At 41.4% G+C, this 26212-nt stretch overlaps 1 protein-coding gene across 1 annotated transcript; it reads right to left on the reverse strand.

The window, feature by feature from the left end:
* Positions 1-247: 247 nt before the first annotated feature.
* PWWP2A (PWWP domain containing 2A) lies at positions 248-20351 on the reverse strand (the record flags this gene model as incomplete). Its single annotated transcript, XM_079703369.1, has 2 exons — positions 248-1931; positions 19765-20351. The coding sequence occupies 2 exons, from the start codon at positions 20349-20351 to the stop codon at positions 248-250; spliced, it is 2271 nt and encodes a 756-aa protein (XP_079559495.1).
* Between the last annotated feature and the right edge of the window lie 5861 nt (positions 20352-26212).

Here is a 26212-nt window from a genome sequence, read left to right on the forward strand (position 1 = left end):
TGGGGTGGTTTTAGACTGCAAAACTGAAAAATACTAAAATCTCACTTCCTTAAGACAAAATTTGATTGCTTGTTCAGTTTAAGCTTCTCAGTCTAAAAATGGCTGTAAGGTTAAGTATAAAAAAGCAGCCAACTGAGTGCAAGTTCTCTCTCCAATTTGGCCAACCGATCTCATAGAAGTTACCCCTAACTAGACTAGAAAATCTGTGGCGCCTTCCAAAGGTTCTTGCCTACCTTACTGTCCATGTTCACGTTTCAAACTGTGTCAACAGAGCCCGCACTTCAGGGGTCAGCTGTTTGGCAGCCTTAGCTGCCTCTGTGATAGCCTTGCGATACAGGCCCTTTCTCTTCTTATTAAAGCGTGACTGGAAGTTTTCTAAAAAGGGGGAGAGCTGTGAAAGAGCCAGGAAAGATGTTGTTGGAGACCCGAACCATGAAATACGGGCCTCCTGCCGGACTAAAAGGCCGTTATCTTTCCGGCTCACAGTTATAGTAAGAATACGGGCTGGCCACCAGGGGAAGCCATATATCTTGGCCCAAACAATGTCCCCTACACATACGGTCCTGCCATCTGGTGTGACGCACTTAGAGACGTTTTTGGAAAAGACTTTCATTTTCAAGGAATTACTGAGCTTTTTCTCTTCCTTTGAAGAGGAGGAAGTAGAGGATGTGGAAGGTGCATGCATACAGCCTGGAGGAAAATCAAAGCTTTCAGAAGAACTACACTCAGAGTTGGAGGATTTCAAATCATCTGTGCTATCAATGCTACACACTGAAGCACTGGAAGAGTCAGATTTCTTTTGATTTAGGGTCATGTAAACAGAGACATTGCTTTTGCTGCCCTTTTTGCCCAGTGTCTGTGGTTCATCCTGCTCACCAGGCACAAGCACTTCAGTTGTGTCCTGAACCTCACTGCTGGCCTCTTCAGGGCCTTTGGAGGGACTCTGATTTTCTGAAGGGGCCTCACCTGCTGAGCGGGTGGAGGTGCAGCGGGACTGGGGCTTTGGTGCCATCTTGCTGCTCCGCATTTTCTCCAGTCCTGTCTTCAGAGAAGAGTCATTTTCTTCATTCCTGTACCTCTGTGGTTTTAAACGAACCCGGGGTGGAAGGGAACCTGAGCTAGGATTCTGGTATCGACGTGTGAAATGGACTTTTGAATGTGCATTTTTGGACGTAGAGGTTTCACTTTGCTTCTTCTGTGCCTTTTCTTTGGCAATTTTCAGCACTTCCCGAGCTTTTGCATGATCCATGTTCTTATTCTGGAGCACTTTTTTAGTACTTAACTGAGCTTTTGATGTATTTGCCTGAGCAGAAACTTTGACTACTCTGCCTCTGCTGTGAGCAATATTTGAAACCTTAACCACAGCATTTCTTTTCTGGCTTTCATTTTGGTTTTTCCCATCCACCTTATGGTCAGTTTTCAGTTTTTTGTTCACAGTAGTTACACTTTCATTTCTCCGTTTTTTATCTTCATATTTAGAAGAGTCACTTGCACTACTACCTTTTCTCATTTCTTTTTTTTCAGCAACGACACTGTTTTTACACTTGTCACACAAGACTTGCCTGGGTCGTAGTTTAATAGCATTCATTATTGAAGTAGGTTCTTCCCTGTACATTTTTCGTTTGGGTCGCTTAATTTTCCGAGGAGGTGGCTGAGGTATTGATTGGTTATATGTGTCCCTGATAAACAAAGGGGGAGGATAAGGTGCTCCTTCATGGAAGAGAGGTGGTGGTTTGGAAGTCCACAGGCTTTCGGCCAAGCTCAGCTCAGGAGGCGGGACAGGAGAAGGGTCTTCAGGAACAGCACCATTCACTTCACGCTTGACATCGGCCCCTTCTTGGAATGTATTATTTTGGAGCTGCATGGCTTCAGGTTTATCCTTATATTCCCTTTTGGGAAATACTGTCACAGGGATCCCATGGGGCCCAAACCTTTGAAAGAAATGAAAGGAGAAAAGAAGCCATTAAGTTAGTGTCTATAATTCAGTTTCTTGAAACACCACCTAATGTTTATTTATATGACCTTTCCTGAAAACTATTTCACTTTAAAAAACAAAACCAAAAACCTAAAGACAACCTCCCCGGGTCCCAAAGTCCTCCATTTTTGGGGGGCTTACATTTTAGGTCTACACTCAAAAAGAAATACTCAATAGTTGCTCTAAGCAATGCCGTAATAGCTGATGTTATTTAAAATAGATCTTTCCAGTCTTGAATCAGTAAGGATGTTCTATCAGATAGCTTAATAGTTAATATCATTTGATATAACGTTCACTCAACCACAGATAACGTGTCTAGTAAATGCAACTATAAATTTGTAACATACGTATCTTCCTCTGGTTATAATGGCTTTCAAAAGCTTCACAAAACAAATTCAGCCCTAACTACCCCAAAATATTGAATCAGTAAAATCCCAACTCAACTTTATTGTTTAAACACTATAAAGATTCAAAGGCATTTGCTTCTCTACTGTTCTACCCTAACTCTTAAGGCCTTCATCCAACCCAGCCACTCCCCCCCAAGAAAAAAACCTCAAAAATACTAGAAATTCAGATACTCAAATAACCTCAAAAGCAGACAGGTATAAAGCTATAGCTTTCTAGCTTTTAAAAATCACATCATACATTAAGAAATATTTTCACATTGCAATCCAATAAAATGTTTATGCATGTATACATGCATGCACATAAATACACACACTTAAGCAAAAGTTTCATTAAATACTTGACCTTATATCATGTGATACATAATTATATTTTTTTCTACTCTGGTCTATTTTCATTTGTTTTGATGCTAGTCAGGTGCATTAAATGGATTTCAAAACTCCCTTACAGGTCCAAACCCAGTTTGCAAAGCACTGGTATAGAACACAAATCTCTACAATTATCAGTTTCTAATAAAACAGGGGTCAAATAACGTTGTTTCTCATGTAGACTTAGAAATAACTGTGGTTTAATCTGCCTGGGCTAAAACATCAAGAACCCTTAAATCTAAACTTGCTATACTCAGATTCCTGCATATAAAAATAAAATCACACTACCAAATGATTTCATCATGTACATGCTAACATGCTAATTTTAGGCACTCACTGGGCCAAACAGTACTGAACACAATACAATTCTAACACCAATCCTCTAAAGCAGAGGTGCTTAGAACCTAAGGACTGGCTTCAAGTAGTCAGGTAGAACCCCTGACATTATTAGATGCAAATGTTTTGTATAGATCTCTTTTTCTGGAGAATGAGTCTTGGTTCTCAGATTCTCAAAAATGTCTTTATGTCCCCAAAAAGGTACAGAATTCTTTGTTGGAAAGAAATCTTGAGATTAAGTTCTTAGGGCTGCAGATACACCTAAACTTGGGCAGGGATATAGGAAGAGCCAACACCAGGATATCTGGTTCCAACACCTAAATGGTTTTTTTCCTGAAGTCTTGTTAGCTTGGCTACCACAAACCAACAACTTTTAGCAAATACAAACCACAAAGGAAGAGGAAAGCCTTTTTTACCTAGAGTGGGACAAGTTTGGGTCTGGGCTAATCCACAAAGGAAGAACACATTCCTCACTATATCAAACTTTACAAAAAGTAGCTTTCAATTCAACTATACTTCAATTAAAAACAAACAAACAAATAAATAAGCAGCTTTCTATTCTAGCATAGTATTTCATAACCAAGTGTTTGCTTCCTGACTACTTAACTGCAAGGCACTTTGAGCATCTGGCCTTAGCTTATATGGAGGTGCTCAACAACCACTTTTTCAAGGTGACAGGAAGACAGAGGTTATTCTTGTGTTTTAATCTAGAGCTACATAAAACAATATAACTTATGAGGTGAGACCACTATTTGTATTAACAATAAAATTTTCTAACTTGTATAAGAAGCCATCATTTTGCCCCATTACACTTTCACTTGTTTCCATAACTGAGAGAACAAATTTCCTCCTTTTATTAGGAGTAACTAAACCTCTCTAAATTCAGTTTTTGCATATGTAAAAGGGAGTAACACTATTTCCTACCTTAGAGAATTCAGGGGAGGATTAATAGGTCAACAAATATTAGCCATTTTTCTTGGCTAAACTTCATTTAATTTACTTCATTTAAGTAATATGATCTTACTTTCAACTAATAATTTACCAGAGTTTGGGATCCTTTCTATATCTCTAATTCATTATCTCAATGTGAGGATGATCCAGCCAATTACTTTAAAGCTGTTTATATCAAATAAGCTGTGAAATCTGATACGTCTACCTTCATGGAGTTTAATAAGAACATTAATTTCACTTCTGGGTTTTTCTTCTTCCTTGCCTTTCCTTCTTAAGCATATAAAATACAAGCATTAAATGTTTTTAATAACATAGGGAGGGGCTTCCCTGGTGGCGCAGTGGTTAAGAGTCTGCCTGCCGATGCAGAGGACACGGGTTTGTGCCCCGGTCCGGGAGGATCCCACATGCCGCGGAGCGGCTGGGCCCGTGAGCCATGGCCGGCTGAGCCTGCGTGTCCAGAGCCTGTGCTCCACAACGGGAGAGGCCACAACAGTGAGAGGCCCGCGTACCGCAAAAAAAAAACCAAATAACATAGGGAGGCACTTAATTGTGTAATGATGAATGGAAACTGCAGGCACCAAAAGAAAAAGGGGGAAAAAAAAGACTGGTAATTGTGGGTAGTGGATTGGCAAAAGCAGAAAAAAAAATTTTTTTAATTTTTTAACATCTTTATTGGAGTATAATTGCTTTACAATGTTGTTAGTTTCTGCTGTATAACAAAGTGAATCAGCTGTTCGTATACATACATCCCCATATCCCCTCCCTCTTGCGTCTCCCTAACCCACCCCTCTAGGTGGAGGGAGCACCGAGCTGATCTCCCTGTGCTGATCTCCCTGTGCTACGTGGCTGCTTCCCACTAGCTATTTTACATCTGGTGGTGTATATATGTCGATGCTACTATCACTTCGCCCCAGCTTCCCCCTCCCCACCATGTCCTCAAGCCCATTCTCTATGTCTACGTCTTTATGCCTGTCCTGCCCCTAGGTTCATCAGAACCATTTTTTTTTAAGATTCCATATATATGTGTTAGCATACGGTATTTGTTTTTCTGACTTACTTCACTCTGTATGACAGACTCTGGGTAGAAAAATATTTTTAACTAATAATAAAACTTCCTCAAAGACCAGAAGGATAAATTATTGTAAGAGGAAAAGGGGAATCAGTGTCCTCCTCCATCTTAGTAATCATTCTGTTACCCTTCCATGGACAACATTTAATACCATGGCCATGTTTTCAAACTGAGTGTGGAGAGGTTGGTTGCGAAATCAAATTTCATGGGTCACAGCTATGATTTAAATTAAAAAACAGTGTAAGTATATGTAACTGCAATGAATCTGTTTCATGTATATATGTATATACAGGGGTCTACAAATAAAATATATTTGTAACTATGCTCAAAAGTTTGAAAGCCACTGACTTATGAAACTATTACCTTAATAAGAATATAAAGTAGCAACAAAATTATGGTCTCCTAAAACCCCTAAAATCTAATTTCTCAAATATAGTCGGGGAAATCTGCAACACAACAACACTTGGTGGTGTTTGAAAATGGAGATTCTTAAGCCCTGCCCCAAGACTGAATGGTAAGACTCGCCTAGGGTGGAACCCAGGATCTAAATTTTTAGCAGGCATGTCTGCTTTAGCTTTTTCTAAGGTGAAGATATCTGTGTCCCATATGAATGCTCACCAAAGAGTGACCTCAGCAGAGGAAGATTTTAATGATCAGTGGAGATGTGGAAAGCTGACTAGTGTCCCTTGCTTGAGCTTTTCCTAAAAGAACTTTTTACAAATACTCCATGAGTTGAATAATAAGACTCAAACTATCTCTGCTCCTTCCCCCTCCCCTTCTTTGTGCAGCAAGAGGGTATTTATTAATGTATTAGTGACTCATTCTAACCCTTACCCATTTACAATTTTTTGTACCCAAAAATTCTAAAGGAAAATTACTCAGGTATTATGGCTTAATTTAAAATAGCTTTTGGGGAAAACTAGGTAAAATATACAAGAGACCTCTCTGCACTATCTTTGCAAATTCCTGTGAATCTATAAAAAGTTTTAAAACTAGCTATCATCTTAATAATTTAGGAGTAATGAGTGTCAAAATTCTGAGGAGGGAGAATACTGAGGCTCACTAGTTATTTTGTGTCAAAGCAAGAGAAAATCACTGTGAAAAAGAATCTTCAGCTAATGTAAATGGAAAACAAATGCTCAGAAAAAAAATTCAGACGTGTTAGTTGAGACAGGCCCCAGTGTTCTTTCTGGACCAAAGCTCCCTCCAATAAATATATCAAGGAAAGACAAAAAGAAAGCTTTCCCTCTCTTAATTCTTTTCTCTTAAAGAAGCTACAGTAGGAAAAAATTACATGCAACTAACTCATTTTTAAAAATATCTAGATGTATTTCATTTCAAGCAGATGTTTTCAGAAACTCCCTCCCTCCTTAAATTAGCAACAGGTTCAATCATAAAGGAGGGAAAACTGTGAAGCAAGCTTATCCTGGTTCACATTGCATCTGCAAGATTGGTTATTATGGCAGAGTTTAATCTCAGGACAAATGAAATTAGTTCAATAGTCAGCTACACGCAATAGAAAATTTTACAAAATAAAATGTATATCTATGCCTCAAAAAATTAAAAATACAAGCCAGCACATCCACTTCTGGGTATACAGCCAAAATAATTGAGAAAAAAGGATCTCAAAGAGATATATGCACACCCATGTACATAGTAGCACTCACCATAGCTAAAAGGTAGAAACAGCCCAAATGCCTCTTAACAGACAAATTGATAAACAAAATGTGGTACATACATACAATGCAACATTATTCAGCCTTCAAAAAGAAATCCTGTCACATGCTACAACATGTATGAACCTTGAAAACATTATGCTAAGTGAAATAAGTCCATCACAAAAAGACAGTGTATGATTCCATTTATATAAGATATCTGAAGTAGTCAAATTTATAGAAAGAAAAAGTAGAATGGTTGCCAGGGACTTGGGGGAGGGAAAAATCAGGACTTGTTTAAGGGGTATAGAGTTTTAGTTTTGCAAGATAAAAAGTTCTGGATGGGCATCCCTGGTGGCACAGTGGTTGAGAATCTGCCTGCTAATGCAGGGGACACGGGTTCAAGCCCTGGTCTGGGAGGATCCCACATGATGCGGAGCAACTAGGCCCGTAAGCCACAACTACTGAGCCTGCGCTCCGCAACAAGAGAGGCCGCGATAGTGAGAGGCCCGCACACCGCGATGAAGAGTGGCCCCCGCTTGCCACAACTAGAGAAAGCCCTTGCACAGAAAGGAAGACCCAACACAGCAAAAATAATTAATAAACTCCTACCCCCAACATCAAAAAAAAAAAATTTCCATCAGGCAGGACAATCACATACTTTGCTAAATAGCTTTGGCTGGGTCTGTAACTAACCAACAACATCCCTTTAAAAAAAAAAAAAAAGTTCTGGAGATCTGCTTCACAACAATGAGAATGTACTTAACACTGCTGAACTATATACACTTAAAAATGATTAAAATGGGGGCTTCCCTGGTGGCGCAGTGGTTGAGAGTCCACCTGCCAATGCAGGGGACACGGGTTCGTGCCCCGGTCCGGGAAGATCCCACATGCCGCGGAGCGGCTGGGCCCGGCCGCTGAGCCTGCGCGTCCGGAGCCTGTGCTCCGCAATGGGAGAGGCCTGCGTACCGCAAAAAAAAAAAAAAAAGATTAAAATGGTATATTTTATGTGTTTTTTACCACAATTAAAAATGTTTTTAATTGTCTATCTACCTAATGAAGAGGGGTAAGTTTGACGAGAAGCAGTATATTTCCATGGTAGTAAAGGAATTATTAGTCCAGGGGAAATAGTAATTACACTGGAGAGTAACAGGACAACACCCTGACCTGAGGAAGGACTCAAGTGAACATTCACCAGTGAGGGCACATGAAGATCACATGCCCACAGATGTGGTGCCCTGAGCACACAACATTGCATGTATAACCTGAGCCTCTCCTAAGCAAGTATCAGACAACCCTAAATTGAGAAACAGTCCCCATTACATATATTCTATATTATATTGCAACTAAATGCAATACATGATCTTTTACTGGACGAAAAAAGTTTTAAAGGACATTTTTGAGAAAATTGACAGAGTAATGAAATATGGGCTACAAAACAGATAAAAGTTCTCTTATCAATGTTTCCTGAATTTGAAGACTATATTGTGGTTATGTACGAGAATATCTTTGATCCTGGGAAATAAATACTCAAGTATTAAGGGGTGAGGAGAATGATGTATGCAACCTACTCTCAAATAGTTCAAGTGAAAAACATGTTTATATAAAGAATGATAAAGCAAATGTGGCAAAATGTTAAAAATCAGTGCATCTAGATAAAGAGTGAGTTCTCTGCTTTGAAATTATTTCATAATAAAGTTTAAAAATTATTTTAAAAAGTATAATCTTAAATTTAGTTTACACCTCAGTTCCACCAAAACTTTCAAGAAGGGACTTCTCTGGTTGTCCAGTGGTTAAGACTCCGGGTGTCTATTGCAGGGAGCACAGGTTTGATCCCTGGTTGGGGAACTAAGATCCCACATGCTGTGGCATGGCCAAGAAAAAAAAAACTTTCAAGCAAAGAAAGTATATAAAAAAGATTTGTTCTACTTAAGCATAAATGCCAGCAAACTCACCTGAAGTACCACTAAGCACAAAATCTATTCAAATACAAGTCTGCTAATTAGTCATATAGTATAAAACTAGGTCCCAACCCTAGGACCTAACTGTAGTAGCTGAGACCACAGTCACTGCCAAAAGAGGCTACAGACTAGAGGGAAAGAAATCACCGAGGATTAGTGATTAGGCAATGAGCTTTGCAGGAAACTGACTACACCTGGAAGGGTCCAAGCATATTAAGAGCAAAACGGTAGAGGCAGAGAGTGGTTGCCCACTTCTGAATGTTGGTAACCAACTTAAGTTAGTTTAAAAAAGTGAAACACTGAGCAGGTGCAGAAAAGCCAACAGGTGAAAAGATGCAGCATAGGAATTACCAGTCAGCAAACAGCCCCCCTCCATAGGAGACAGGTAAGGATTCAGAGGCTTAAACAAGCAATAAAATACAGATAACCATCTGGTGGAAAAAGAGGGCATGTTGGTGAGTGTATAAGGGAGGGTTAGGTAAGAGTGTGATGGATGAAGAATACTAGTCTCAAAAATAAATAAATAAATAAATAAAAATGGTTCTGCAGAACCTAGGGACAGGACAGGAATAGAGGCAGACTTAGAGAACCGACTTGAGGACACGGGGAGGGGGAAGGGTAAGCTGGGACAAAGTGAGAGAGTGGCTTGGACATATATACACTACCAAATGTAAAATAGATAGCTAGTGGGAAGCAGCCGCAGAGCACAGGGAGATCAGCTCGGTGCTTTGTGACCACCTAGAGGGGTGGGAAAGGGAGGGTGGGAGGGAGACACAAGAGGGAGGAGATATGGGGACATATGTATAGCTGATTCACTTTGTTATAAAGCAGAAACTAACACACCATTGTAAAGCAATTATACTCCAATAAAGATGTTAAAAAAAAAAAGAATACTAGTCTCTTAAAAAGACAAGACCAGTGAAGGCTTCTGATTAAATATAGTGATGAGACCAAAAGTGTACATCACTTCGTTAAAAAGTTTAGCTACTAGTCTGTTCCCACCATTTAATAAGTACAAAGAACACAAAAACATCTTCCTTTCCCTAACTTTGAAGTATGTCATTCTCAAATGTGAGTCCTTCTCAATTATGGGTTTTTTTAAAATATTTATTTATTTGGATGCATCGGGTCTTAGTTGTGGCTTGTGGGATCTCTCGTTGCGGCACGAGGGCTTCTAATTGTGGCGTGCAGGCTCCAGAGCACACGGGCTCAGTAGTTGGTGACCGGCAGGCTCTAGAGTGTTCGTGTGTGGGCTTAGTTGCCCTGCGGCATGTGGGATCTCAGTTCCCCGACCAGAGATAGAACCCTAGTCCCCTCCATTGGAAGTTGGATTCTTAACCACTGGACCACCAGGGAAGTCCCTCAATTATGTTTTAGAAGCATGTAAGAAGCAGAGACTGTAAGGACTAAATTGCCCTAATGAGACTATAACTTTCTCTTCGTGACAAAGCCCAAAATTTCCTCATAAGCCATCTGCCCCAAGGGGTATTGGGAAGAAAAGATTGAGACACATCCCCTACCATCCATCACAAAACTCCTAGTTATCTCATTCCCTCCTAAAATATAAATGTCATCCTTCCTTATTAAAAGGGGAAAGTTATACTTCACCAGTATTACCTGAAGCTTCCACAGACTTTTTCAAGGTATTTTGAAAATGCAGATTATACTGTAGGCCACAATGCATTTAGGTTGAGTGGCTATTCAAGCAAACCCATTTAAGTGACTATAATAGCTGCTGTCACCTTAGTGCTGCCACTTAGTAGCTACTTCATACAAGTATTATTAGTTAACAACTATATAGCATTTACTATGTGCCAGGCACTATTCTAAATATGTACTTATTTGCATCAGATGATTTAATCATCACAATTTATAGCTGATGAAACTAAAGCACACAGAGTGTAATGGCCTTCCCAAGATCACACAGCTAGTGAGCAGCAGAACCAAGACATGAACCCAGGCAGTCGGCCCAAAGTCAGGTTCTTAACCACTACTACTACTATTACTGTTTCCCCTCACTTCAAGTCACTTAACGCCCCTCCCTCCACCTCCACGCCCCACCAAGGAAGTGGAGGAGCTGACAGGTGCACATACTCTCTTCTGAACCCCATGGAGGTGAACAGGCTTCAGAATTCAGAATTTTCCCAGTTTTCAAAAGATAATAAGCACCCTATCATCAAGCATATTACTATTTCAGCAGTAAAATGAAATGAAAGAACATTCACACTAAATGGGACAAATACAATATGCTCACATAATTTCAGCCAGGTTAGGGTCTGCCACCAAAAAATTAACAGGAAGTTCAGTTTTCAGAGCTTTCTGGATATCGGAATTGTGGTTAAGTAACTTGACAGAACTGTCAAGATTAATTAAGAATATACATAATTGCTTACCATACAGCCTAGTACACAGTAAGCAGGCATGATACATGGTAACTATTATTAGAGTAAAATTAAAACATACTCAATTTTGTTAACTAAGTGAATGGATGGTGTTTTTAATTAAAAGCCCCAAGTATTACAAGGGCAATCTGCAGGGACTGTGGGTACCCAAATGGGTGAGGAGGGAGGGAGGATGACTTTATCAACATACAAACAAAACATCCACCAATTATGAACAAGAATGCCAGGAAGTATCTTTCAAAATTAACTGAGGGTGGGCTGCATAAAAGTCTTAAAAGAATATCTCTGTAACCGTAAGAATTTACTCAATCTTTTAAAAAGTCTATGCAATCCCCTTTTATAAATATAGCTTTGCTTTTGGAGGGAGGGAAAAAAGAAGTTAAACCCGAATTAATTCAGATTTTAAGCTCCCACTCACGTACCTTCAAACAATCCTCTAAAAACAACTTACCTGGATATTTTGGAAATAAAGATGGAAACAACTATAGAGAAAACACTGACGCTTCAGCCTTTATAAAAGCAAAAATAGTCACAACACCTGTATGGTACTCATATTATTTAACTCCCTAACAGTAAATTCTTCTTTTAAAATAACCATCCAAGAAAATGATAATGACCACAAAGTGGCAAAATACTTTTAAGAGCAGCCAGATCTCGACTTCACTTTTGTACAACATCACTTAGAGAAAGATACTGGACATTTTCCCAAGAAAATGAACACTGATATAAAAGAATCTTTTTAATTATTAGCATAAATACTCATCACAGCTTTCAAACACTTGAAAAGAATTCCCTTGGTCCTGGCCCTAAGACACCAATAAGCAGTTTTAAGTTCTCTATGTTTCCATTATGATTTCTATGTACTTTTGATATTTCTTTTGTATTATGTCCAATAGAGTCTACCACACAGAGGTCTAAGTTATTTCTCAACAGATGGACTTTTTCTAAAAGGCAAATTATTCACTTTATTTCACTATTTCTATTTTACCAAAAACAGGTTGTCCAGCAACTTACTATATGTTAGTCTTTAAATTCTTTTCCAATTCAATCATCCAGCACTTAATGCTGATCTCGTGCTCAACAAGATTCAAATCTGACATTTTGTGATTCCTCCCATGATGAAGTGGACTCCACTGTTGCCGGGGTCAGGCCAACCAAGGCAAAACATTTAAGACCTAGGACCATATATGAAGAAGAAACCCCATTTTCAAAAATGCCTGAAGAATTCACTAAATTGAACTGAAGAGCAATTCTTATTTTAAAACCAAGCTGCTATTCCTGGTTGAGTGAGGAATAGAGCGCTCTGCCATTTCTACCTACCAGGGTAATTCCCCACCAAAATCATAAGCTACGTGGTAATGGCAAAATACAGAAATGTATTAGAACAGGGTTGTTTTCAAACCTTAGAGAATTGTATATCATTCAGAAAAGCATCTTCAATTTCTCAGTGCTTTCCTCTTCAAATCACAAAATGTAACTCTCACAAACTGCTGTGACTCCCAGCTGTTCATCTTATTCCATAGGCAAAAAGGCATCTCGATACACCTACTAATATCTACCACTTATAGTTTTAGGCAATTGAATCTCTGAGCCTTCCTGTCTTTATCTGTGAAATGGGTATTAATAGAATTTACTTCATTCGATTTTCTAGAGTAAAATGAAACAATGTACACAAAGTGCACAGTGCCTAAAACAGGAGTGGGAAATACATAGTAGGTATTATTAGTTACAAAGTAAAACTTGGCAACCTTCCTAGATGGTGGGAATAGGCAGAAAAGTGAAGTCAAATACTATGGAAGGTATGTGTTTTAAAAAGCTAAAAAAACATTATTCTGTTTTAAGGCCAATTGGTACAAAGGGAGAGAGACAAAAATTATGGACTACTTAAATTTCTAGTGGGCAGCCGGATTTAAGAAACAATTTGCAAGTCTAATTACCAGTTCTACAAAAAGTATCTGGATCTGCCACCCAAGTGGCCCATCCCCATATGTACTGCTTACTTTACAATTACATTCCAATCAAATTACCCAATAACTTAAAAAACGGGTTTAACGGGCTTCCCTGGTGGCGCAGTGGTTGAGAGTCCGCCTGCCAATGCAGGGGACGCGGGTTCGTGCCCCGGTCGGGGAAGATCCCACATGCCGCGGAGCGGCTGGGCCCGTGAGCCATGGCCGCTGAGCCTGGGCGTGCTCCGCGGCAGGAGAGGCCACAACAGTGACAGGCCCGAGTACCGCCAAAAACAAACAGGTTTAACAAATTTACGGTCCCACTATTTTGGCAAAACTATCCCCTAAAAGTCAGTTATCTCCAAATATGCTCTAAGAATCATCTGCATCGGAATCACCTTGTTAAAAACAAACTGGTGGGGGCTTCCCTGGTGGCGCAGTGGTTGAGAGTCTGCCTGCTAATGCAGGGGACACGGGTTCGAGCCCTGGTCTGGGAGGATCCCACATGCCATGGAGCAACTAGGCCCGTGAGCCACAACTACTGAGCCTGGGCGTCTGGAGCCTGTGCTCCGCAACGGAAGAGGCCACAATGGTGAAAGGCCCACGCACCACAATGAAGAGTGGCCCCCACTTGCCACAACTAGAGAAAGCCCTCCCACAGAAACGAAGACCCAACACAGCAAAAATAAATTAATTAAAAACAAGAATACCAATGCCCCCCCCCCAAAAAAAACTGGTGGAGTGGAGCTCAGAAATCTTAAGCACATTCGTTTTGAGAACAACTGCCCAAAAGATGTTTAGCCAAAACATTCTATATTAAATCCACCCAGAGTATAACTTAACCTCCACTTTCCTGCAAGATCTGCCACGAAAGCAAGCTCTGTTCTGCTGGTGTGCCTGAATTAATTTGGGAATTAAGGTAGAACAGGACGAATAAATATCAAGAAATAAGGATGCACTTCAGAGGCACAAATAACTACTAAGAACATCTTTCATTTTTAATCAATGTGAAATTAACTCAGCCATAACAGAGAAGATGAACACATAATACACAAATTCTTTAATGGCCCCCACAGAAAAACTGATCTTAGGAAGATTAAACCTAGTTTCATCAGCTTTGCTTTAAAACAGTACACTGTGAAGTATGGTCTTATTTACACATAAAAGGCTGAAAATTAACCTCATTAGAGACCCAACTCCAATAAAACATGCCTGGCATAATTTGTGTGTAACACATCTACTTACCTAGTTCATGAAATTTATTTAATACTGTGATGTTACACAGATTCTTTACATTCAAACTAGACTTTTAATGTCCAACAACTAATCATTTCCAAAAAAAATAAATCACTGCAGTCCAACAAGTGATCAACAGCTCACTCTCAATACTGTATATACAAGTACAGCAGTAGGTGTCCTAAAGCTGCCTAGGTCAGAAAGTGATTAGCACTTGTCTCAGTGCTATTTCACTGTGGAAACCTTTTATCAACACCTTGGGGTATAAGCAGAATAATCATCAAAAAATATTAAAAGTGTTTTAAATAGGTACAACTCAACACAATCATTCAAGCATACTACTTGAGGGCCTAAATTCTCAACCTGGACACTCAGTATAAGCTACTCATACCACTACTCACTGCTTCACCAGAATGGCTGTATATTTTTCCCACCAAAAGTAGGGCTATTGCACCATACGTTTCATGATCTCTGTAAAGAAAAAAAATCATTGTCTTGGTTTATATTTCCTTAAAAAACAAGTAAATCTACAACTTGTCTTAAGAACTTAGTGAAATCTGAAGATTTCTAAAGAAATCACCTCAATTCTTTTTAATGCAACCCGCATACACACACAGAAAAGGCAGTATTTGTGAAAGATCAATTCTGAAATACAACCAGCTACAACCTTTAATAAGCATGTACCACAAAATTAAAATGCACAAGGGTTTTTAAGCATAAGCATTTACTTCATGATCCCTTAATTCGTATCACGTACCAAACAAATGGAATCAGAAAGGTTTTTCAGGATTTCAAAGCAGCTTTATAACTTTAAAGATGTGGAGAACAGTAACAAACCGTTAAAATGATCCCTCTTGTAGGAAGGAACCACAGGTCCCATTGAATATGTCCCTTCAAGAATAGATTGAGAAGACTGAGAAACTACCATTTCAGAGGACTGGGCTGAAGGCTGGTTAAATTTTTCTACGTTTGGAATTACTTAAGTTGGAGGTGTGTTTAAGGGATAGGCCTAGAAGTTTGCAGGCAGGCAAGAGATATTGTATCATTTCTACTGACCCAAAACAAGGCCCTTAGGGGACTACAGTTGTCCCTTCTGTTTGCTCTTGAGGGAAAAGGCCTATTTTTTTAAAACGTTATGGAAATGCATCCAAGGGGATGCAATCGGAAAAAAATCCAGAATGTGGAAAATTCTACCAAAAAAAGTCTATGGATTAACAAATCAACTGCAAGGAAATAAAAGTAATGGCAGGAGAACTACAGATGAAAAACTTAGGAAACTTCTCAACCAACTGCAATGTATAAACTTTACTTGAGTTCTAATTTGAACAAAACTTAGATGTTAATTTTGAGACACTGCACATGATGATGTAGAGGAATTGTTGCTATTAATTTCGGTGTAACAACAGTAGTACAATTAAATTTTTAAAGTTCTTATCATTTTACAGATCTCTACTGAAATACTTATGGTAAAATTATATGTTTAGGATTTGCTTCAAAATAATCCATTGGAGGTGGGCATATGATGAAACACATTTGGCTAACAGCTGATAAATGTCGAAGCAAGGGACATTCATTTACCATAATATATAATACATGGATGTTCATTTACCATAAGAAAATTAAACAAATATGATACAACCACTGATTATTCTGTCTAAAATAAGACAGTTTAGCAACCTGAAGGAATGCTTATTATATAATGCTAAATGAAGAAACAAATGTACCTATGTCAAAATTTCAAAAAAGGTTAAGGAAGAAAAGAGAATAGGAAGACCAAACTGAATTTGTGAGTTAGTTGATTATCTACTTTATCTACTAGTATTAGACTACTGTCATTAGACATTGCTAATGAATTCAGGAGTAGGCAGGTAATTTAAACTACCTAAGAGGGCTGCGTATAAAACTATAGTGGAGAGGCCTAGAATAAGCTAGAGAACGCATACCTCAACTTAAAGGCATTCAAATAAATACTCCACTACATAAAATCCATTTTTAACCAGATATTCAAATATCCTCATTTTTAGGGTGACCAAGTCATTTATTTGCCAAAGCAAGCTACTTTGAATAAAGAAAGGAGGAGGTAAGAATCAAACCAGGATGGTACAGGAAAACCAGACCACCTGGTCACCCTATTCACTTTATCTATATCAACTGAGGCATTAAGTTTGTTTGCTTATTTGTGTTTAAAGTGAACTGCCTAAACTCAAAATGAATTAGCTTCATACACACTAGAGACTGAAGCCCAGCAAGGCACAGAGATTTGCTCAAAGTCATGGTGTTAATTGAAGAGGCAGGTGCTAGAAGTCAGCACCCGGTACCCTGACACTGTCCAGATCAATCTACTCTTTAGTACCATTTTCTTCTCTTTAGGTTTTGGTTTTTTTTAAATTACATGTGTCCTGCTCCTGTTTTCCACAAAAAGAGTCTCTTCAAAATGTGTTCTTCAATCAAATAATTCTAAAAATAAGGCAAAAAAATAATACAATTAACAGGAAGGTGAAGAATGTCCAACAAATGCTTACAAAAGCAGACTCTTGATCAATCCACATGTATATGAAATCCTGTACTCTAAGATCAAACACTTTTTCTACATGCTGGACAACCCTAAGACATTTCTGTACCGTGCATGTCAGAATAAAAAAATAAAAGCAATAACTGGACCCTTGGAAGACCGGAGAAAAGCACACATACATTGATGCACCTAGTAGCCTCCCAAATGTTAATTCTTTCCTGATGATCTCACTGAAGAGGCAAGAACCAAGACCTCAGAGCCTACTACATTCCCAGTAGACAGCTAAGGAAATGGGGAGTCTCCAGAGCAGCTTCTATGGCTATGAGCTGACTAAAGAATCTCTTTGCCTCCAACACCCATACACAACCTCTGATTATCCCATATAGCTATTAACATCAAGATAAGCACTATATTTCAGAAATATGCAATTCTTTACTTACTGCTTAACAGGAAATCTGCCAGCCCAACTACCTTCCTAATATGAAATTAGAAAAAGCATAGACTTTAGAATCAGATCAACCTACATTTGAGCCCTTACTTTGCCATTTACAAGCTAGCCAAATTGAAGGAACTTCAATTTCCTCCTATATAAATGAAAAATACCACCAGAGTTATGGAGGTTAAAGCATGTGGTACAAAGCCTGGTGCTTAACAGGCACTCAGTAGGAAGCTCTTGCTTTAATTTTTATTGGAGTATAGTTGATATACAATATTGTGTTAGTTTCACATGTACAGCAAAGTGATTTAGTTATACATATACATATGTCTATTCTTTTTCATATTCATTTCCCACAAGAGGAAGCTCTCGTTATTTCTACCTAATGGTTTCATTCAATGGCCAATTCAAATAGGATACAAACTTTTTTTTTTGGCTGTGCCGCCTTGCGGGGTCTTAGTTCCCCAACCAGGGATGGAACCTGGGTCCGGGCAGAGAGTACTGAGTGCTAACCACTGGACCGCCAGGGAATCCCTGATACAAACTATTTTTAAAGCAACTGATGACTACAGTCACGGTCTTGGTGAAGTCTGTAAAGAGTTATCTCCTGGATCATCGGTTAACCCCAAAACTGTGCATGAAAGTATGCAGTCAACGTAAGCACAGATTACAAAACATATTGGCAGATCTATTTTTCCAAATTATATTAAATTATGAAAAAAAAAGATACTCAACTAGTCAATCACTGGTCCAATAATAATTCCTTGAAGTGCTAAATTTTAAAAACACTGCTTTATTTCCTCACCACTTCCACAATGTGTGTGACTCCCATATAAGCTTCTAGAAGGCACAGACTGTCTCATATATATAATATTCAGAATAGCTAGGAGGGTGCCTTATACAGATGTGGTCAATAAATATTTGTTGAATGAAAAGTTGATATGGTTCCCTTAATGGTGTTTTAAAAAATACTTTAATGACAGGATCCTTTCACTTCAAAACATTAAATTGTAAAAGGTTCATAATAAGAGTAGCACCCCCAACAAAAGAAGCTGCTGTTTATAAGCACTGTAGGTAAAACAGACCAAAACTCAAAAAACGAATGGCTTTCCCTATGAAAGAAAATTTTAAAAAACAAAACACCAAGACAATGAGCACCTCAAAACAGGACAGCACTGTCCATTCCATTTCCAGAAACAACTTACCTTTTTGCACCTTCCTTTTGCAGATTTGAAATCCAGATTCTCACACAATCACTGGCCTTCGCTTCTGTTTGATTCAATAGCATACACACTACTGAACATACACATTCTGTCTCTTGCTATTATTAAATACATCAGTACTGGTCTTATTCTGCTTTCTAATTCCGAAAACAAAAGTCAAAAGTCCTAACCCAAAATTCTTTAAAAAAAAAAAACTAATTAAAAAATTTTTTTTGAGATTTAACAATGTTTGAAGTAACTGTAAAGGCTCCCATCTTTTCCCATACTTCAATTATGTATTTTAAATGGCTTTCTTCCCCAAATGAGAAGATTCTTGTGTCCTGATGGGAGGGCAAGCAGTTACAAGTAAAACATACTAAAATAAGCCATTTCTAAACAGGTGAGATACCATCAGTGTGTGCTGTTGCAGGAAACAGAATGGAGAGCCGTGAATGGGAGCCTCTGCACTTCATATCTGCAAAAGAGAATAAAAAGGTTAACTTAACTCTAGACTTAGAACACAGTATCTTCATCTGTTTAAAGCAATGCCCATAAACAATTTAAATTAAAAAATGAAAATGTGCTAAAACAAGAGGTTTGTGGGTGAACTCAACCGTTTAAACTGTATCTACAGTTTTAGAAGTCAGTATCTTAACACTTTTATACCACACCATCTTGATATTAAAGGTTTAAAAAAAATCCCATCTCTTCTTTAGACCTTTCTTAAAGTTATCATTAGCCAATTAGCCAAATGTGCCAGGGGGAATTAGTTCTAACCGTAAGAATAACAGTCGAAGAGCTCATTTTTAATAAATGTTCTTCCCTTTATAAGGAGTGGCAGTTAACCTTTTGGGAACCCCAATGCTCACACCCCTTTCTCCGACCTCATTAAAGTTAAAGGTTAATTTGAGAACAGCGCAATCTCCCCTACCCAGCACCGCGTTCTCTGCGAAAATCCTTCTGCGTTTTGCACTGACCCACCCGCCGCAGTGTGGGTGAGCCAGTGCCAGGTCACGGAAGGAGGCCGGGGTTGGAGGGCGGTGAGACCCGCGAGCCCGTCAAGCACCCGCGCCCCCCCCCACCCGGCGGCACACCTGCCTCGCAGGCGCCCACCTGGGGCAGGGACCGCCCTCTGACAGCCTCGCGCGCCTGCCCCACTCGGAGCGCGCGCCACGCGCCGCGCGGGACCCGAGGGCGGCGCAGGCGGCTGGGCGCCGGAGAGGCGGGAGCCCGGCGTGAAGGGGCCGCCCGGGCTCGCTCCCTCCCCGGGGATCGAGCGGGCCGGGGCGTGCTGGGGGCGGGCGCGGTACCTTTTGGACAGATCCATGAGGACCCCGGAGAAAAGCTTCTCCCCGAGGCGGAACGACACGACGAGCGCGTCCTCAATGATGTGGTCCAGCGTGACCCGCACCTCCGAGCCGGGGATCAGTTGCGACACCGCGGAGTCCCCGCCCGCCGGTGGCACGAGCGCCGGGGCTGAGGGCTGGGGCAGTGGCGGTTCCTGGCGCTCCTCGGGAGCCGCGGGCTCCTCGGGCGGCGATGCAGGGGAAGGTGAAAGGCCAGGCCCTTCCTGTGGCGCGGCTGCCGCCGGCTCCACCACCCGGGCGGGCAGCTTCTCCTCAGGCTGCAGCTCCGGCCCCGCCGCCTCCGGGCTGCGGGCTAGCTCCCCCGGCGGCGGCGGCGGCGGCGGCGGGAACGGCGGCTCGTCGGCCTGAGGAGAGGACTGCTGCCCGTCGGCCTCGCCGTCCGGCACAGATGCTTCAGTGGCCGTGACCGGGAGGGGGTCAGTGCCGGCCTCGCTGCCGGGAATGGGCTCCATCTCCGGCTCGGCCTCGCCGGCGCCCCCCTCCCCGGGGGACGCTGCAGTCGCTGCCGCCTCTGCAGCCACGGCCGCCATTTTCTTCCTGGCTTCTCCCTCCTCCAACTCAGTCTACAGCGGCGGCGGCAGCGCTGCTTGGTTCCCTAGGCCTTCCCCTCCCTCCAGCGAACAGTTTTGTCCCGCCCTTACCCCGATGCTTGTTATTGGCACCGCGCCATTGGTTCTGTCCTACAGCCCTCCCGCACTTGCAATATTCCATTGGCCACGTGGGGACGTCTATCATCCAGTCAGTCCATCCCTCCCATACAGAGTAGGAACTTCTCATTGGCCGGACTAGTTGTCAAATGGAGAATCTTAGAGGAGGAGTGGGGGGCGGGCTCAAAGGGGGCGGGGGGAAGTCAAAAAGCTGAGCCTTATACTTATTGCCTCTTTCTATTGGATGGAAGAGAAAATATAGTCTTATGGTTGGACTATGCTCCTGCCCATTATCAGCCAGGGTTTCAGAGGTGGGATAAAGGAGGGAATCACGTGGCGTGCCTGTTCTTTCAAAGGCTACGGAGGGGAGGAGTAACGAGGTAATGAGGGAGGGGAACCGCTTCCCAAGAATCTCTGCGCAGAGGTCCTTAGAATAAATGTTATTTCTAGGCGCGGACCTGCTTGCAGCCGCGTGTGGGCACGACAGGCTTCTTTGGGAAGGACAACTAAAGTTTGAAGATAATTCTACAAACAGTTTTTGAGCTCCTCCTATGCTAGGCACTGTGCTAGGTGCTGGGGATAGAATGATGTGCAAGACGTTCTCCATAACCTCATGGCAGCCACTTCAGCTCCCACACAAGGGGTGTTTCCTTGAGTTCTCTCCACTTTCTAGGAACAATGCACCTACTTATTTCAAAGTAGGAAAATGCTAATGAAAACAGGAAGGATACCATGCACACTGGATTAAGCTGATGAATGTTCCAGAGAGCAGTACAGAGGCACTGCTGAACTTCCACGTGAACACCAATTTTCAACCCAAATTCACTGGAAAGTGGTCGCACCTGGTTACTTGCTTCAGCCTTTATCTTTCCTTGCCGCTCGTATGCCACAGGTGCAAAAAGCCTCTCCAGCGTCCTAATGCCTCTACTTCTCTATTCCCACTTTAAGTTTCTTGATCTGTTTTGTCTGGAAGAATCTACTGAACCTATTTCTTTCAAAAGGCTCAGAGTGAGCCTTTTCTCCAGAAGAGACTGTAAGCACTGAGAATGCCTGCAAGAGCGAGCAGAGGAAAGTTGCCAACATGAGGGGGAGTAAAAAATGAAATTCTAAAGACTAATTACAGCCAGCATTTATTGGGCACCCCCTATGTGCCAAGCACTAGTACAACTATTTAGTATAACACCTCATTTAATCCTTACAATACTCCTATAAGGCAGGTACTGTTATTATACCCGTCTTATAAATAAAGAAATTGAGGCACAAAAAGGGTGCTCAAGGTCACTCAGCTAGTAAGTTGCATAGTCAGAATTCCAGTTTTGTTTTTTTTGGGGGGGTGGAGATAAATTAGGAGATTGGGATTAACAGATACACACTAGTATATATAAAACTGATAAACAGCAAGGACCTACTGTACAGCACAGGGAACTATACTCAATATCTTGTAATAACCTATAATGGAAAAGAATCTGAAAAAGAATATATCTCTCTATATATATCTGAATCACTTTGCTGTACACCTATAACTAACACATTATAAATCAACTCTACTTCAATTAAAAAATAAAATAGCAAAAAGAAAAAAAATTCTAGTTTCACATTGATAGGACTGAAAATGGGAAAAAGTAAATATCAGCATATGCTCTATTTCAAGCCCTGGGGCTCTTGGGAGAGGCGCATAGGAAATCCCAGTCAGGGCAGGATCAGCATCTGCAAAGTAACAGAAGGAAATAAATTTACTGAGTGTCCACTCTGTACCAGAGATTTTCCCATAAGCTCCCATTTAAAATCCTGTGAGTTGTCTTCTCCCTCTTTTACAGGTGAGGAAACTGATCCTTAGCCAGGTTAAAGGTCTTCTTAGCAGTCACACAGATAGCTAGCAGCAGATCCTATAGAACCCAGGTGTTTCCAAGTGCATGATTGTTTCACTCATTCACTGAACAAATAATTTATCCCCTGCAGGCTAGATGTCTGCAGAAAACAGGCATGGATCCCACCTTACAGAGTTTTTGCCATGATCAATTTTCTATATTTCAACATAATCAATTAATTAAACATAACACTTAGTCCTATGAAACTTGTAGACCCACACTGAGTTCCCACATTGTATAGTATCCCACATGAAGAAAAATACAGTTCAGGTCCTACGACCTGATTACCTCTTGCAGTAATTCATTGCAAGACGCTGCAGTAAATCATTTAAATTAAGGATTTATAGCAGATGGTGGCATATCAAGTCACCCTTCTAAATCACCATTTTCAGCCTGCAACTCAAGATCCTCTACTGGTTCCCTACGTTCACATCAAGTGTATCCTCTTCTGCTTGTCATTCAAGGCCCTCTCTGTTCCTACTTTATCTTTCAAGGTCTGTTCTCTACTATTCTTCAAGCTTTCTAATACTGGGAAGATCTTTCATCGATTTATTCCACAGATAAACATTCAAGGCCTACTATATGTCAGTTACTGGGCTAGGCAGTCAGAAGCCATGCAGAAAGAACATGAAAGCCTCCTTGGAGTTATTTTTCTAGTTAGGGAGCTAGAAAATAAGCAGTGAATAAATAACATGATTCACAGATTATGAGCAATGCCATAAAAGAAATCAACAGGGTGAGGTGATAGGGAATAGCTGGGGGAGGGGCAGAGAGTGTCTCATTTAGATAAGATGGTCAGAAAAGACCTCTCTGAAGACAAGACATTTTAACTAAAATGCAAAGGATAAGAAGGAGCCAGCTATTGACATTGCTGAATGAACACTTGGGTCAAAAGGAGCAGCAATTGCTAAAGTCCTGTGGCGAAAGAGGGCTTGGCTTACTCTAGAAACAGGAAGAGACCAATGTGGTTGAAGAGGAATAAGCAAGAAGATAAGTAGCTGAGATAAGTTTGGAAAGGAAGACAGGAGTCAAATCATATTTTATGTACGGCAAATACAAAAATGAGATTCTGCCCTCGGGGGGGGGTTCCATATATACTGGGACCCCAGCTTTTACATGTGCTGTTGTATCCTAGTCTCCCCTGCCTTCTGTCTCCTCCTGGCATAGGATCAGCATAGAAGAGGCCCCTGGTATTTGTGGAATGGATAGCCACATGGTATTTGGTGCTGAATGGATAGAGGTTTTCATGAATGGTTGGAAGGTTGGATGATGTCTTAGTCCATTCATACTGTTAGAACAAAATGCCACAGACTGAGTGGCTTATAAACAACAGAAATTTATTTCTTACAGCTCTGGAGCCTGGAAGTACAAGATCAGGGTGCCAGCACAGTCAGGTGAGGGCCCTCTTCCAGGCTGCACAATTCTTGTTGTATGCTCATTGGCAGAAGGAGGCAAGGGCGCTCTCTTGGACCTCTTTTATAAGTGCATTAGTCTCTTGGGCTTCCCTGGTGGCGCAGTTGGTTGAGAGTCCGCCTGCCGATGCAGGGGACATGGGTTCGTGCCCCGGTCCGGGAAGATCCCACATGCCACGGAGCGGCTGGGCCCGTGAGCCATGGCCGCTGAGCCTACGCGTCCGGAGCCTGTGCTCCACAACGGGAGAGGCCACGGCAGTGAGAGGCCCGCGTACCACAAAAAAAATAAATAAATAAAAATAAAAAATAAAAATAAATAAATAAGTGCATTAGTCTCTTTCATAAAGGCCCTGTCCTCATGACCTAATCACCTCCCAAAAGCCCCACCTCCTAATAAACACCTGGATGGTTAAGATTTCAGCAAATTAATTTTGGAGGGACACAAACATTCAGACTGTAACAGATGAATAGTTGGTTGATTGGACAAATCGTTGAATGGATGGATGGGTGGATGGAGGGGTGGATAGATGAATGGCAGGGATAAGGAATCCAGCTGACTACCCAAGTGCATCCTCACTGTCACAAGCCGACTTTGATCTCTGAGCTCTGTGGGTACTACAATTTGGTGGCTAAAAACTCAGAAAGTGGAACGAAGGAACCTGTATGTGACTCCTCAGTTGGCCTCTGACTAGCGTATGATCTGGGCATAATCTTAGGCAAGTGGCTTAACTTCATTTATAAAATGTCTTAATAATAACTACCTTCCAGGACTTCCCTGGTGGCACAGTGGTTAAGAGTCCGCCTGCCAATGCAGCGGACACAGGTTCAAGCCCTGGTCCGGGAAGATCCCACATGCCACGGAGCAAGTAAGCCTGTGTGCAACAACGACTGAGCCTGGGCTCTAGAGCCCGTGAGCCACAACTACTGAGCCCGCGTGCCACAACTACTGAAGCCCGCACGCCTAGAGCCTGTGCTCCGCAACAAGAGAAGCCACTGCAATGAGAAGCCCATGCACCGAAACGAAGAGTAGCCCCCGCTCACTGCAACTAGAGAAAGCCCGTGTGCAGCAACAAGGACCCAATGCAGCCAAAAATAAATAAATAAAATTTAAAATAATAATAATAACTACCTTCCTCTAGGGCTTGTTTTTTAAATTATGTAACATATATGAAGTGTTTAACATAGAACCAAAAGCATAGTGAGCATAGCTCAATAATTGTTAGCACCTAGATCTAGAAATGCAGAATTAGGACTTCCCTGGTGGTCCAGTGGTTAAGACTCGGTGCTTCCACTGCGGGGCATGGGGGTTCAATCCCTGGTCTGGAAACTAAGATCCCACATGCTGTGCAGCATGGCCAAAAAAAAAGAAATGCAGAATTATCATTGCATCTGGGGTTGATCATACTCCAGGGGCTCTGACTCCCAATAACCAAACTTGTGAGAGACTAAGTAAAAACCCAGACACTGGGGTGACATGAAGGGGGATAAATGGCTACTTATGGCTTAGCAGTTTCTGGTTTTGTTTTGTGGGCTTGGCCTCTCAGGAAATCAAATTACCGACACACAGAGCATGGGTAGTGGAGACTCAGGACAAAAGGAACTAACTGACAGCACGTGGCTGAGAAGTCACAGTGCCAATAAATCGCTCCTCCTGTTCTAGGCCTATTTTTGTCCAAGTAACCGATATTTCTCTTCTAAAATCAGATCGCCCACTTCCAGACCAAGATTGTGATAGATAACTACTGACAGACATGTCAATCACTGGCTCTCTCTCCATGTGTCTCAGCAGTTCTCAATGTATTGAGGGATCTCTCTGAGAATCCGCCAAAAAGCTATGTTTTACATACTGTGTGATCACATTTATATAAAATACGAAAACAAGCAAAAGAAATTTATGCTGTTAGAAGTCAAGATAGAGGTTATTCTTGGCCAGGGGAGGGGGGCAGTACAGGGAGTGACTAAAAGGGAATACGAGTGGAGTTTTCTGGGATTCTGATAGTTTTCTGTTTTTCATCTACTCACTAGTTATACAGGAAGGTTCAGCTTATAAAAATTCATCAAGCTGTGTACATATGTGCTTTTCTGTGTATAGTTTTGTATTAGTTATCTTTTACTGCTAAGTGTCTTAAACAACATATATTTATTTTATAGTGTCTGGGGGCAGGAATCCAGTCATGGCTTAGCTGGGTCCTCTATTTAGGGTCTCTCTCCAGGCTATAATCAAGATGCCAGCAGCGGGCTTCCCTGGTGGCGCAGTGGTTGAGAGTCCGCCTGCCGATGCAGGGGACACGGGTTTGTGCCCCGGTCCGGGAAGATCCCACATGCCGCGGAGCGGCTGGGCCCGTGAGCCATGGCCGCTGAGCCTGCGCGTCCAGAGCCTGTGCTCCACAACGGGAGAGGCCACAACAGTGAGAGGCCCGCGTACCGCAAAAAAAAAAACAAAAGATGCCAGCAGGGGCTGCAG

The sequence above is a fragment of the Hyperoodon ampullatus genome (genome assembly GCF_949752795.1).
Source record: "Hyperoodon ampullatus genome assembly, chromosome: 4".
In the NCBI taxonomy this organism is placed as follows: domain Eukaryota; kingdom Metazoa; phylum Chordata; class Mammalia; order Artiodactyla; family Ziphiidae; genus Hyperoodon; species Hyperoodon ampullatus.